At 54.7% G+C, this 14,546-nt stretch overlaps 2 protein-coding genes across 6 annotated transcripts; both read left to right on the forward strand.

Moving 5' to 3' along the window:
- Positions 1-288: 288 nt before the first annotated feature.
- On the forward strand, positions 289-6,526 carry NABP2 (nucleic acid binding protein 2). Of its 5 annotated transcripts, none has more exons than XM_015557419.1 (7): positions 290-311; positions 2,132-2,233; positions 2,639-2,777; positions 2,895-2,966; positions 3,133-3,214; positions 3,304-3,367; positions 5,995-6,526. In XM_015557419.1, coding segments are annotated over exons 1-7 (660 nt in total). In that variant the 5' UTR covers positions 290-310; the 3' UTR covers positions 6,195-6,526. The 5 variants fall into 5 exon arrangements, with proteins under 5 accessions (XP_015412907.1, XP_015412905.1, XP_006777928.1 ...); XM_006777865.2 differs by lacking the exon at positions 290-311 and adding an exon at positions 1,632-1,745; XM_006777866.2 differs by lacking the exon at positions 290-311 and adding an exon at positions 1,755-2,053.
- Positions 6,527-6,686: 160 nt separating this feature from the next.
- SLC39A5 (solute carrier family 39 (zinc transporter), member 5) lies at positions 6,687-12,848 on the forward strand. Its single transcript, XM_006777867.2, has 12 exons — positions 6,687-6,787; positions 7,392-7,517; positions 7,810-8,164; positions 8,916-9,099; positions 10,302-10,464; positions 10,607-10,776; positions 10,983-11,123; positions 11,496-11,592; positions 11,673-11,843; positions 12,016-12,096; positions 12,205-12,395; positions 12,595-12,848. The coding sequence occupies exons 3-12, from the start codon at positions 7,881-7,883 to the stop codon at positions 12,736-12,738; spliced, it is 1,626 nt and encodes a 541-aa protein (XP_006777930.1). The 5' UTR covers positions 6,687-6,787; positions 7,392-7,517; positions 7,810-7,880; the 3' UTR covers positions 12,739-12,848.
- The last annotated feature ends 1,698 nt before the right edge of the window (positions 12,849-14,546 follow it).

Consider the following 14,546-nt stretch of genomic DNA (forward strand, 5'->3'; position numbering starts at 1 on the left):
GTCATGGGAGTAGATCCTGTGTCCACAGGGCGACCAGGGGGTGGGGGTGGGGAGTGTCTGACCGCAGAGCTTTGATCTAGGATGTCCAACGGGTTGCCAGCCTCTCGCCCGGCCGCACTCCTGCCACATCCACGTCGGCTCTCTGAGCACGAGTAGAATTTCCTGAAACACCTTAGGGGAGAGAAGGGAGATTAAATGCCCCTCTCCCTGGGTTGTGGTTTGATTTCCTTAGGACACAACACCAAGGTCGGGAGGTGGGCGGGAGAGAATGCGCTCCGAGAAAAGTCAAGGCGGGGCCCAAAGCCAAGAAAGTGAGGGGTTAATGAAGCAAGCAACGGCATTACAATTACATGCACTCTTAGGCTGATCTGATATTGAACAGTATTTGTTATGGATGTCCGCTAAGCAAATGGTAATGCACGTATGTGCCTTTGTAACTGGTTTACTTTTAAAATTCTTTTCTCTTTTTTTTTGAGAAACATCCATTTGTTCCACTTATTTATGCATTCATGGGTTGCTTCTTGTGTGTGCCCTGACTTGGGCTTGAGCTGGCATCCTTGGCTTGTCAAGTCAATGCCCTAACCAACTGAGCTACCTAGCCACGACTCTGTCATCGGTTTATACACATTACGGAGCTAACTACGTTTTGTTGATTATCTAATAAGTCCCAAAGGAAACTAAAGGTCTGGGCCTCCTCTTTGCAGTCACTGGGGACCCTGAGGTGAGTGAGATGGCATTAGGAACAAGTGCCTTTCAAACTGTGAGAGAACCTAACGCAAAATGTGCTCTCTGCGAGGTCCCATTTCTTTCCAGGTGGTGCATCTACCTGTTGTCTGTGGTGTGAATGCCACTTTTCCCAGAGACCCTGACCGAGTCCATTTGAAAGGAAGGACCCCAAATCAAGATTAAAGATGAGAGCTAAAGCAGTGGGAGAAGAGGAGGAAACTTCCTGCCGTGTGCTAGGCACTGCTTTTTTTTTTTTTTAAATAACCATTATTCAGTACTTGTTTTTTTAAAATATATTTTATTGATTTGTTTTTACAGAGAGGAAGGGAGAGGGATAGAGAGTTAGAAACATCGATGAGAGAGAAACATCGATCAGCTGCCTCCCGCACACCTCCTACCCGGGATGTGCCCGCAACCAAGGTACATGCCCTTGACCGGAATCCAACCTGGGACCCTTCAGTCCACAGGCCGATGCTCTATCCACTGAGCAACACCGGTTAGGGCTAGGCACTACTTTTTATATAATTTCCGTTTGCTCTTCTGCAAAATAGAATTGCATATTTAATAATTGTAAGAAAAAGAAGTGAAGCGCTGAGTCAGGTTTCAATCTTTTGTCCTCTGCATCCACAACCCTAGCTCCTTTTTCCACCGTGTCACGTCTAGAAGAGAAACAAAACCTTAGCCCCTAAGCGTGTTCTCCCGGTCAAGGAAAACTGGAACCCGGGGAGCCCCCTGGTGGCCTATTTTTCTCCCTGCGGAGCCCGTCCGTTCCCAGTCTCCTTTAATACCTGAAATACGCCCCCTTCCCGGCGCGTGAATCTCGAGTCCCGATTGGCTGGGCGGGGGCCAGTGGCGGGACGTGGGGGTGCGCCAGAGCGGCGCTCATTGGTCAGAGGAGGCCAGGGGACACTTCCGGGAATGCCCGCACTCCCGCGTTCCATTGAGCTGCATCCGGCGGCCGCGGGGGCCGGTGGCTCCCCCTGCGGGCGGCTCAGCAGCATACACCGCCGTCTGCCTGGGTGGGTGGTGGGCAAGGGTGGGGGAGGGGAGGGACCGAGCCCCGAGTGGTGCGGGTGCGGGTTCGGGAAGGTTTAGAAACTAAGATTCTATTCCCTGGCCCTGCACCGGCTTCCCTCACCTCCTCTCCGTCGGTTCCCACACCTCGGGGCTTGAGACTGAAAGAGCATCCCGGGAAGGGGCATTCCAGCCGCCTATTCAGAGATCCCCCCAAAACCTGATCTTGAAGTTGGAGGCCCCCGGGAAAGTTCATTTCTAACCTTTCAGAAGAGCGAGAGGGTTTGAGGCTGCCTGACCCCAGGCGAGTGTGGTAGGTGGACCTTGGGCAGTGGAGCATGGGGGCGAAGGCTCCGGGCGATGAGCCTTCATCCCCTTTTCCTCCTTCCAGTGGGGTTCCGAGGCTCAGGCAGCATGACGACGGAGACCTTCGTGAAGGATATCAAGCCCGGGCTCAAGAATCTGAACCTCATCTTCATTGTGCTGGAGACAGGTGGCTATGCTGGGGCCGGGGACCCCCTGTGGGGGTTCTCAGGGTTGGGGGGCAGAAAGGGAAGAACATAACCTCCGTTCTTAATTTGCTCCGGGCGTGGCAGGGTGCACCCCAAAACATGGCTCACGCCCAGTCGCTCTCCTAGACCCCAGCCCAGGGAGTTGCCCTGAAATGTAGGGTACATGCAACTCCTGCCAGATCCAAGCCTCCTGTATCTCAGGGGCCTCTTTCGGCTCAGCACCCTCGCCAGGGCGCCGGCTCCTCCACTCCCCACCCCCTCCCCAGCCTGCCCCAGAGATTTAGCTTTGCCCTGTTTGCACTTTCCCCTCACCCCCACCAATATGTCGATATATCTAGATCTCATCCTTCTGACCACCCCCCACTCTGTTTATCTGTTCCCTCCAGGCAGAGTGACCAAGACAAAGGACGGTCACGAAGTTCGGACCTGCAAAGTGGCAGACAAAACGGGCAGCATCAATATCTCCGTCTGGGACGACGTGGGCAACCTGATCCAGCCTGGGGACATTATCCGGCTCACCAAAGGGTAAGCCAGCTGGTGCCTACTGGCTATCCCAGGGCAGTCGCAGTCAAGGGGGGGCGGGTTTAACCGTCCCTGTAACTCTTCTGAGTACTCCGAATCCTGCATTTTGTGCCCCCACAGGTACGCTTCAGTGTTCAAAGGTTGTCTGACATTGTACACTGGTCGTGGGGGTGATCTTCAGAAGATTGGAGAGTAAGTGCTCTTGGGTTTTGGGATGTAGAAGCAGCAGGCCAAGAGGGGAAATTTAAGGTTTGCAAGAAGGCAGCATGAGGGTGTGCAGTCCATGTCCTATACTGGAGGCCTCTGGCACTGGCCCAGAGGATGGGTCTGAAGCTTTGACCACTTTCTCTCCTTACAGATTCTGTATGGTTTATTCTGAGGTTCCTAACTTCAGTGAGCCAAACCCAGAGTACAGTGCCCAGCAAGCACCCAACAAGACGGTGAGTCCCATGGCCATGATGTGGGGGTGGGCAGGGCAGGCGGAGAAGCATGGTAGGAAGAAAGGTCTGAGTTTAATTTGTACCTTCAGGTGCAGAACGACAGCAGCCCTGCAGCTCCCCAGCCTACCACTGGACCCCCTGCTGTTTCTCCAGGTAAACCTGTTTCCTTCCATACACGGGTCCACCTAGTTCCCCTACTCTCCCCAGCCTGGAGAGGTGACCAGCCTTATCCCTTTCCCAAATCTCTCTTCTCTGTATACCTCCCCTCCCCTCTTGCACCCAATTCTTCTCCCAGTTCTTTTGCAAATCCCTGTGGTGAAAAGATCTGGTTGGGGACCTGTTTCTGTGACTGGTAGAGCCCTTAGCACCCTGTTGCCACTACCGCTCAAAGGCAAAGATGGGAACAGTTTGTCCACAAAGACTGTCCCCCTTCATTCTGGCTTGTCTTCCTCTGCTTCTCTTTTGGCAGAACCTGCCCCTTTCTCTTGCTCGTTTTGATTTGTTACCCAGTTCTAATACACAGCATTTCTTGTATGACTCATCATAGAGCACACTCTGCACAGCTTTTGAAACCAATGGCCCCGCTGCCCCTCTCGGCCTTGGGATTATGATTCTTCCATCTCATGTACTTCAAGCCCCTGCTTTCTGGTCTCTTGAGGAATTGGGACCTTACTGCGCATCATCAGCGTTTAATTAGAATCATCCCCAAACACACCTCCTTCGTCTGGTGGTGGTTTCTCCTCAGGAAGCTGGCTTTTACTGCTCTTCTCCTTCTGGAGCATCTCTCAGCCGACCCTCCTGCTCCCTGAGTGTTTGGCTCTATCTTGCCTCCGATCCATGCCTTAGGTTTCTCCCTGTGACACTGGCTTCAGGCTGCCTCAGCCCTTCCCCAGTTTGTGTCTGCATCCCCAGTTACCATGGTTTTTCAGAATTGTTTGTGTCAGAACCACCAGGAGTCATGTGTTTTTTTAGAAACACTATGAAATAGCAACATTTAATTCCACCACAAAAATTAACATGGGGGGGTTAACATCCATGTTTTTAACTGAAAATATGACTATTACATATTTCCAGGTCTCCATTTTAGTGATGGTACATTTAAGCCCGTTTACCCTGGTATTCTTGGCCAGATGTTTATCCACTTTGTCCTCTGCCAGTAGATACAAAAGGCTTAAAAAACACATCTGGCATTAAAACTTACCTTTGACTTTCTATACACTCTCTACATTCCAAATTTTTTCTGTGAATCGAGGAAAGGGCGTTATTTTTTCAGTTCTGGCTGCAGATATCTTAGTCTGGTAGAGTAGGGTTCAACAGGAATGTGGTCTGAGAAGCACTAGCCTATAACTTCTACCCCATTAGCGTTCACAGTGCCCTAGTACGTGAGAGGCAGACGTCTGCCTTCATTTAACAAACTTTATAGATGAGGGATGCCAAGGAATAAATAAAACAGCACCTGCCTTTAGGAGCTTGTAGTCTATGAAGGAGATGGTTGCCAGTGTGGCTCAGTGTTTGAGCGTCAACCTATGCACCAGGAGGTCACGGTTCAATTCCCAGTCAGGGCACATGCCTGGGTTGTGAGCTCAATCCCCGGTAGGGGGCATGCAGGAGGCAACCAATCAATGATTCTCTCTCACCACTGATGTTTCTATCTCTCTCTCCCTCTTCCCTTCCTCTCTGAAATCAATAAAAATATATTTAGGAAAAAGGGAAACAAAGGGGAGCATACATATTACCTTGGTTGCGGGCACATCCCCAGTAGGAGGTGTGCAGGAGGCAGCTGGTCGATGTTCCTCTCTCATCGATGTTTCTAGCTCTCTATCCCTCTCCTTCCGCTCTGTGAAAAATCAATAAAACATATTTAAATATATATATATATTTTGAAAAAAAAGGAGATAGTCACACAGACGATGATTATAATACACCATGAGTGCAAGAACAGTGCTATGCACAGCTGTGGGAGCACCAGGGAGTCATCTCACACCTGCTGTAATCACACATTTAAAATGCACACGCGCGCACGCACACACACACACACACACACACACGTTATTTATTAGTGAAGAGGGGTGGGGTGAGAGAATGTGTAAGAATTTTTTTCCTTATTCTCATCTGTATTTTCCAAAATGAACATGTGTCATTGTGATACACACCAGGCCTTTTTAACACACACACACACACACACACACACGAAAGTTTATTTAGAAAGTTACAGCGGTAGAAGTGAGTTGTAGAAGAAAAGAGCTGAAGAAACAAGTTACAGAGGCAAAGAAGGGCTTTGGAGCTTAGTAAAGGACACTCGATAAGAAGATTCAAAGAAGATTCGATCGGGTGGCTCTGTGGGGAGAGAGTGCGGGGTTTATTGTGTTGTTTTATTTTCCTTAAAGATCCTTCTTATAACACAGAAACTTCAGGCCCTTCCCCTTCCCATACTTTTCCAGTTTCACAGTCACTTTTGGTACAGGGGCATTTTGTCAGAGGTCCTTGAGCCTAGAACTAAATAGCTAATTCTAGGTCTGACTCCCAATGATATAAGATGAATCAAAGAGGAAAATATCATACTAGAGTTCATGTAGCAACTTCTAAACTGACAGAGTCTTTCCTGGGGCTCCATTCATACAACCCATATTCTTTGCACTTGGTCCAGTTGCCATTAATGTGCAGCTGTGCTGGTGAAATACTGTGCGGTTCTCTGGGGGATGGGAGGAGGCCCTGGGGACGCAGCCTCTCCCACCTTAGTTCTCTAATTTCTGTGTTTCTTCCCCTTCTCCCACAACCAGCCTCTGAGAGCCAGAACGGGAATGGACTGAGCGCCCCCCCAGGCCCTGGCGGTGGCCCGCACCCCCCTCACGCTCCTTCCCACCCGCCCAGCACCCGGATCACCCGAAGCCAACCCAACCACACACCTGCCGGCCCTCCTGGCCCCTCCAACAACCCTGTCAGTAACGGCAAAGAGACCCGGAGAAGCAGCAAGAGATAGCAAGACGTTCTTCCTCCCTCCCCACCACCGGCCATACCCCAAGTGTCTGCTAGAGAACACAGCCTCTCCCGGGCTGCTGGCTTGGGGGTGGGAAGGGATAGGTAGCAATATTTTAGCCACTAAACTTCCCTAAAGGGGTGGTTAGAAGCGGCCTTATCCACCCTACACCCATACTCACCCCTGTACCCAGCTGAAGCTGCCTGTGCCCTGGGATGAGGGTCCCTGCCTGCCCTTCTTCCTCTTCAGAAACGCGTCATGGTCTGTTTCTTGTACGTGTGTGATGTGGAAATCTAACTGAATCCCTTCTTCCCAATAAATGTTACTACTCCGTACTGGACTCCTTTGCTTTTTGTGGGGAAATGACAAGGTTAGCAGCTGAGCATTTGGGAAACGCCCTCGGAGGTGGAGAGGAGACAGGTTACCCCGGCAAGGAGGCCCAGGCAAAGCAGGCCTGCCCCTTTAAGGTAGTGTCCCTCCCCTGCCCCCTCCCTGCAGGTGACCCTTGCCCGCCTGCCTGTCTACCCCCCTCACAGCTGGAACCTAGACGGCTGTGTCCCCCTTCCTCTGGGCGTCCTTTCTGTCTCCTGTATCAGGTAATACCAACCTCGACCCCTTGGACCACTCACCCCAGTCAGGCTGCTCCCCCGATTCTGAGCGGGTCAGACATCAGCGGGAGCCGAAATACTCCTTCCCTCCTCCCCACAGAGCTTCCCCAACTTGGTCATTGATTCCCAGAGCTCGGGCTCTTACTATCTGGGGTGGGGAATTCCCAAAAACAATGCCTCTCCTATGCACGTGGGTTGCCACTTAATCTGCTTCTTCGCCCTCCTCTCCAGTTTGGGAACAGCTGGGTCCAGCTTCCCCCGGAACGTGGGGATGGGGTGGCGATGGGTGAAGCCCAGTGTAGGGTGGGGGGTGAGAGTGTCTGCAGGGAAAGGCTAAGACAGTACCAACTGGGTTAGAGGGTAGAGTACTTAGAAGAAAAGACCAGGCCTAGATTCTCCTTAGCCATGTGGCTTTTCCAGGGGCAGAGGGTGGCCCCTCCCTACTGGGGGCCCTAGCAGAGACTGACCTTTGACCCCATCCGAGAGACCAGTGAACCATTAACTCCTCTACCATGTGAGCCTTCCCACACTTGCCCCACCCCTGGCCCCGCCCCGAGGCAGGTGGGCTAAGGGGGGGGCTTGTCCATCCCAGCCTTCCATCTGACGTGGCCTCCATTCCACCTGGGAGCCTGGAGGCTCCCCTCCCTGACCCAGGAACCTCTTAGTGTCCACAAGGCCTGACGCGACCAAAGGTGACGAGGTTCTTCTGGCAGTGGAGGTGAGGTTCTGGGGGCTGGCGGGGGAGACAGAGGCGGGGGGGCGTTTAGGGGACGGAATAGGCTGTCAGCTCTGGGCCAGGTGAGGCGACACTGTGAGTCAAAGAAGGTGTTCCAGGAACTGGCAAAGGAGAGGAGACTGCTCCAGCTGGAGGCCATGGGAGGGAGAGGGGAGGCTAGAGGGGGGCTGCTGCTGAATTTAATGTGGGGGCTGCACGAGAAGTGAGGGGTCCCCTCTGGCCCTGAGCGGAGCAGCAGGGCAGGAGCACTGACCCTTCCTCCTTGCTCTTCCAGGGCACAGTCCTCAGGATGTTCCGGGGGGAATAGAAGGTAGAACCAGAGCCTCTTACCAGTTCCTCCCAACAATGGGGCTCCCGACCAGTCACCTGCTGGCTGGCCTCTGTGTGTGTGCGGCCTTGAGCTGGGGAGGGGGGTCAGCCCCCAACCTGGGCCCTGCTGAGCTGGAGCAGAACCATTACCTGGCCCAGCTGTTTGACCTGTACGGGGAGAATGGCACGCTGACTGCAGGGGGCCTGGCCAGGCTTCTGCACAGCCTGGGGCTAGGCCAAGTTCAGGGGCTGCGCCTGGGACAGCACGGGCCTCCAGCTGGCCGGCCTGCACCCCCAGCAAGAGACAACGCCACACACAGGTACTAACCCTTCGCCCCAGCCCCAAATCCCGCATCCCAGCTCTTTTTAGTGCTCAGATCCCTCTCCTGTTGTCTACTTCTGGTTCCTAAAGTAAGGGTTCTGAGATTACAGATTGTTCAAAAACTGACTCCTTGTATCCCCTTCAAGGCTTCTTTTGCCTCTGTTGCCTTCTCATTCTCTCCTTTTCCAAATCCCTGTGCCCTTCGATTCCTTGCTTTTAGTCCCAAAGCTCAATATCTCCAGGCTGACCTGACTCCCAATTTGTAGCATTTTTGGCTGTTCCCTGACTCCTATTTCCTCTCACACCCATGCCCCATATTCCTATAAGCTGACAATTCTCAGGTCCTCCCAGGACTGACATTTTATGGTTTCTGGGTGTCAGGAACTCCAGCCAGTGCCTGGTCTTCCCTCTTCCTCTAAGCTCCCTGGTAGCCTCTCAAGTGGGACTTCTCAGAGAACATGGGCATCTGACTTGCTTTTTTCTTTAAAGCCTCACCCGAGGATATTTTTTTCATTGGTTTTTAGAGAGCATGGAAGGGAGTGAGAGAGAAACATCAATGTGAGAGACACATCGATGGGTTGCCTCTTGCACTTGCCCCGACCAGGCCGGGGATCAAAGCCTGCAACCCAGATACATACCCTTGACCAGGAATCGAACCTGAGCCAGCCCCTTCCGTCCCAGGCTGACCCCTAACCACTGAGCCAAACTGGCCAGGGCTGGCCATCTGACTTTCTATCCCATCCATCTAGGCCTCAGGACCCCAAATTGAATGTGGATGTCTGGTCAGAGCTGCCTCTGGGTCCCTCAGGGTGGGGTGACCTTGAGGAGCCAAAGGCCCCCCACCCACCCCATGGGCCAGCCCCCTCGGGCCTGGACCTGTTTCACAGGCTTCTGTTGCTGGACCATTCGCTGGCTGACCATCGGAATGAGGATGTGAGTCTGATGCTCTCTGGAGAAGGGGAAGGAGCCATGGGATTTAGATGGCATGAAATATTTAAAGAGTCAGTAACTTAAAAAAAAATTTATTTAGTGATTTTAGAAACATCGATTTGTTGTTCCACTTTTTTTTTCATCATCATTTATCCCCTCAATGCCCTCTTCCACCTCCACTCACCCCACCTCCACCCTGTTTCACCTATTTAATGCACTCATTGGTTGATTCTTGCATGTGCTCTGACTGGGGATCGAACCTACAACCTTGGTGTATTGGGATGACACTCTAAACAACTAGCTACCCAGCCAGGGATAACGAGTCAGTAATTTAATACAGTTCCTTTTTTAAAAATCCAGATGTGATCTTTTTTGTTGTTGTTAATCCTCACTCAAGGATATTTTCCATTGATTTTTCGAAAGAGTGGGAGAGAGAGGGTGGGAGAGAGAAACATCCATCAATGTGAGAGACACATCGATTGGTTGCTTCCCACATGCCCCCCCGCCCCCCATCTGTGCTGAGAATCAAACCCAAGACCCTTTGGTTTCAGGGCTGACTCTCTAACAACTGAGCTACACTGGCCAGGACAACCCAGATGTGGGCTTAGGGCAGGCGATCCCGGTTAGGTGTCACACTTGAGCAACCAGAGAAGCAGCCCAGGGTAGGCTGTGGGGCTGGCTATCTGGAGAGGAGACCCGCAGAGAGCTCACAGCTGTCCTCACCCGGAAAAGACAGAGAACTTGTTCCACATACACCAGAGGGCAGCCAGAGCTAACCCGAGGCAGGCCTGGCGAGGGTGAGCACCCACAGAGGGAGCACTCGAGCCAAGGCTGGGTAAACAGGTGACAGGGCTGCTGAGGGGAAGGTTTGATGGCTTTATAGGTTTTTTCCTTCTAAGAATCTGGACTGGAGAATTCTAGTTGTCCAACCAACTCCATGATTAAATCAGTGAAATCATCAGGTGCTCGGGAGGGAGGAAAATGGTGGCACTGTTCACTAGCAGCCAATCTGCGTTGAATTGAATATTTGCATCGGACTATTTGAATATTCACTAATTGACACATACTGAGTACCTGGCCCGGTTCCCCAGTCCCTCCCTGATGCACGGGGGAGGGGGGGCGCCTGGGAGAGACCCAGGAGTCCAGGTGGTGGAAGGGCAGATCGTAGTCACCGTTGAATGTGCCTCCCGACTCAACTCCCCTAGTGTCTGAATGGCTCCCAGCTGCTGGTCAACTTTGGCCTGAGCCCCGCTGCTCCTCTGACCCCGCGGCAGTTCGCTCTGCTATGCCCAGCCCTGCTTTACCAGATCGACAGCCGTGTCTGCATCCAGGCCCCCGTTCCAACCCCACCAGGGGATCTACTATCTGGTCAGTGAGTGAGAGTGGGTGGCGGGGGGCACCCTCAATCCTGGTAGGGAGTGGGTTCCATGCCAAGGAAGGGGTTCATTGGGGTACTGCCTCCCCTTGCAGTGTATCTTTGCCTCTTAGCCCCCGTCCCCCGATTTTCCAGCCCTGGCTCACAGCGCCCTGGCGGTCCTGCTGCTCAGCCTCCCCACACCCCTGTCACTGCTGCTGCTTCGCCTCCTGGGATCTCGTCTATTGCGGCCCCTGCTGGGCTTCCTGGGGGCCCTGGCCGTGGGCACCCTTTGTGGGGATGCGCTGCTACACCTGCTGCCACATGTACGTGGATCCCCTTCCTTATTCCCCTGCCCCCATTGGCGGACGGCCCCTCATATCCAGGTGTTCCCAGTCACAGGACATCCCTCCCCGTCAGCCCACAGCTGCTTTCTGGTAGAATGGGAGTGAAGGCTGCCACCTCACACCCAGCGGGGGGATGGTGCCAGGTGCAGGGGTTTCTGGGTCTGCCCTGACCTCCTCTCTGTCAGGCACAAGGAGGGCATCACTCCGGACCTAGCGGGCGACCAGAGGAAGACCTGGGTCCAGGGCTGTCGGTACTTGGCGGTCTCTTTCTGCTCTTCTTGCTGGAGAACATGCTAGGGATTTTGCGGCGCCGAGGGCTCAGGCCAGTGAGTGAGACTCTTTTTTCCTCCTCCTACTGAGATCAGAGTCCCAGCCAAGAACTGGCCACAGGAACCAGAAGGTGAGGGGCTGAGTGTGCCCCTGGCTTTGCCATTTGCCTGACTGCAGGCCCTGACTGCTCACGGAATGGGCGGGCTCCCTCAGCATAGGCTCAGGACTCTGTCTGGCCCAATAGCTTCCTCTCCTGAGTTCAAGGCAACAGCAGGGAGATGCCAAACTGGGAAGAGAGCAGAGGCCAAAAAAATTCCCCAAGTGCCAAAAACAGAGCCAGGTGTTCATTTTCCCAGCCGGTAGCCTGGCTCTCCTTAGCCCCCAGCTCTGCTGCCTCCTCCACCAGGAGGGATACCCTCCTATTTTAGAGATGCTGCAGGCGAAAAAGGGAGGATCTCAGAACACCAGGCCTGGACCCAGAGGACAGCAGTGGGATGGCACTTCAGCCCCTGCCGGCAGCTCCAGGTAACAGGAGGAGAAAATGAAGACTAGGCTCCCACTCTCATTTTCAGCCACTAACACTCTCCTTGTCCTCCTTCCTGCAGAGCTAGGGGCTCAGGGCTGCAGGGAGCCAGACAGCCACCCCCCGCCAGCCCCAGCCCCTCCCGGGCACCAAGGCCACAGTCATGGGCTCCGGGGCAGCAGGGACACCAGTATAACATGGATGGTCCTCCTGGGAGATGGTCTGCACAACCTCACTGATGGGCTGGCCATAGGTATGACCAGAGGGGACAGAGGCAGTCAGGGGCGCCGAGTTACTGGGGGGGGGCGGGGGCAGGTAGGAGAGGGCCCCAGGAAGGGGAAGATGAGAGGACCGCAGAGGGAATGCAGGCCCTGCCCCTGCGGAGCGCTTTCTTCCAGACTGCCCACCTCATTCTGCAACCCCAGGTGCTGCCTTCTCTGACGGCTTCTCCAGCGGCCTCAGCACCACCCTAGCAGTGTTCTGCCATGAGCTGCCTCACGAACTGGGTAGGAATGGCAGGGTGGGGTTGGGGTGGACCGTGGAAGTTGGCGGGTGACATGGGTGAGGGGCAGCCCTGGCTTAGTCCCTCCTGCCCTGTCCTCTCTTCCTGACAGGTGACTTTGCAATGCTGCTCCGGGCAGGGCTGCCCTTTCGGCGGCTGCTGCTGCTGAGCCTAGTGTCTGGAGCTCTGGGACTAGCGGGTGCAGCCCTGGGAGTGGGGCTCAGTTTGGGCCCAATCCCCCTCACTCCCTTGGTGTTTGGGGTGACGGCTGGGGTCTTCCTCTATGTCGCCCTGGTGGACATGGTGAGGTGGGGGGTAGTGCAGAGGAACGGGGGTGGGGGTGGGGGGAGAGGGCCACACGGAACAGGGTGCAGACCACAGGCCTGCAGAGTCTGAGAGACCAGGGCCTGGAAGAGCTGGGGTGGGGGCTGCTACTTCCTGACACCCCCTCATGTTTCGGGGACAGGTAAGGCAGGACCCTGATGTTTTCCTTTTCTTTCAGCTGCCATCCCTGCTGCGTCCTCCCGAGCCTCTCCCTCCCCTGGAAGTGCTCCTGCAGGGGCTGGGGCTGCTGCTGGGGGGCAGCCTCATGCTCACCATAGCCCTGCTGGAGGAGCAGCTGCAGCCCCTGGTCTCTGATGGCTGACGGGCCAGTGGAAAGGCATCCAGCTGCCCTTCCTTCCCCCCAACCACAGGAATGGAGGCGGGACACAGGGCCAGTAGGAGCAATAGGATTTTAATAAACAGAACCCATCCTAAAGCCATGACTACGACAGTTGTACTTGCACCAAAACAGCATAGAAAACCAGGATGTGGTGGGCGAGGGTTCGAAGCAGGGTGGGGAGGACATGAGTTGGGCTGGAGGATGCAGGGTGCATCAATCTGTGGGGACAGCATTGTGCTTTAGCCCAGGGAGGAGGGGAAGGGATGGGGCAATGCACTGAGGTCCCCCCTTTTTCCTGCTGCCCTCAGCACCCTGGGGATACAGGCATCTGGGCAGATCTGCCCTTTATTGCTGACCACCAGCATTAAACACCCCCGACCCCAACGCTAGCACCACAGGTGGATCCAAGGCAGGGAGAAGGGCAGGAAGGGGAACATTGCTTAGAGAAAGATTCCACTAGAATCCAGTGAATTGTGCTCAGTTCTCTTTACTTCCTACAACCGAGTACATGGGTCACAGGGTGGAGGGCACAACAGGACATGGAACATGCCCCTCGGTGCTCCCAACACACCCCTGCACACAGGATGGTGGTGTCTGCAGCATCACAGGTCATGCAGGGCACAAGGAAGGGGAGGATCACACACACATAGACGTCCGCAGCGAGTACCAGACAGAGAACACCCCTGGATATACACAGCTGTACACAGGGAACCCCAGGTCCCCACCCAACCCTCTCCCCTGTCTTGCCGTCCCCCCGGCAGGAGGAACTGTATTGCTTTGAGAGAGCCACCCTGGGGGCCACTCTGCCAGGCACCCTCCCCTCCCACCCAACCCCGTTTTGGCACATCTGCGAGACACACAGCAGCGAGAGTAGGCACCCTCCCTCCCAGGCTTCTGTGGCTTGGAGTTGAGGAAGGGGAGAGGAGACTTCATCCTCCACCTTTCCCCTAGCCCTTCCCAACCCCTACCAAGCCCACTCCAGCCAGAACCCACCCCCACCCCCAAACGCACACATACAAAGCTGAGCTACCCAGGAATACAGGGAACAAGGAGATTGTCCGGGATGGGAGCAGAGGCAGTGGGCGAGAAAGGACTGGAAGCAGAGACCCCACCTGGTGTGGGGGTAAGACTGGCACAACAGCTACTTTAGTGCAATTGGAGAGGGTGCCCACGGTGAGGGATGGACATGGGGGGGGAGGCTCTCCCCAACTTCCCTGGGCGCAAAGCCAGGCTCCCCAGGGAAGGGGCCTAGCAGGAGTGAGCATGGGGCAAGGGTGAATCCTCCCGTCACCCGCCGCCCTCTGCCCTCCCGGATGCAGTGACAGTGTCCCCCTCACACCTAAGTGGGCAACAGCAGCCTCAGAGTCAGTACCTTCAAGTAATTCATAGAGCAGACCCTCCCCACCCCAGCTTCCTCCCATCTCTGGGATTTGGTCGCTTCTCTAGGGGTTGGGTTGGGAGGAGGGAGTCCTCAAAACAGACCCTTCCTTCTCCACCTCCCTCTTCCCAGACCACTGGGCTTGGTCCTCAAAGACTCCTCCCCTCCGCCCTTGCCCAGCATGGGTCAAGGTACGGCAGACGGAGCCACCATGATCGGGGGAAGGGCTGCTTTGCTCCTTCTCCCTCCTTCTTACAAGGTAGGGTTCAAACTAGGCAGGATGGGGCCCCACAGGGGTTTGCCCCGAGGGGGTTTCTGGGCGAGGGTCTGTAAGGCTATTTTCCTTTGCGGTGGGAAGGGGAGGCAGGGGACGAACACTGGGTATGGGGAGAGGGTGAGGAATGGTGGAGAG

The sequence above is a fragment of the Myotis davidii genome, unplaced genomic scaffold (genome assembly GCF_000327345.1).
Source record: "Myotis davidii unplaced genomic scaffold, ASM32734v1 scaffold509, whole genome shotgun sequence".
Taxonomy (NCBI): Eukaryota; Metazoa; Chordata; class Mammalia; order Chiroptera; family Vespertilionidae; genus Myotis; species Myotis davidii.

What these genes read in the sequence shown, in the direction of transcription:
- NABP2 (XM_015557419.1), top strand. An exon ending in ATTATCCGGCTCACCAAAGG is followed by an intron (nt 2,778 to 2,894) that starts GTAAGCCAGCTG and finishes GTGCCCCCACAG; the next exon opens with GTACGCTTCAGTGTTCAAAG. An exon ending in ACCCCCTGCTGTTTCTCCAG is followed by an intron (nt 3,368 to 5,994) that starts GTAAACCTGTTT and finishes TCCCACAACCAG; the next exon opens with CCTCTGAGAGCCAGAACGGG.
- SLC39A5 (XM_006777867.2), top strand. Translation starts at nt 7,881, where the DNA reads ATGGGGCTCCCGACCAGTCACCTGCTGGCTGGCCTCTGTGTGTGTGCG. An exon ending in CTGACCATCGGAATGAGGAT is followed by an intron (nt 9,100 to 10,301) that starts GTGAGTCTGATG and finishes CAACTCCCCTAG; the next exon opens with TGTCTGAATGGCTCCCAGCT. An exon ending in CACTGATGGGCTGGCCATAG is followed by an intron (nt 11,844 to 12,015) that starts GTATGACCAGAG and finishes CTGCAACCCCAG; the next exon opens with GTGCTGCCTTCTCTGACGGC.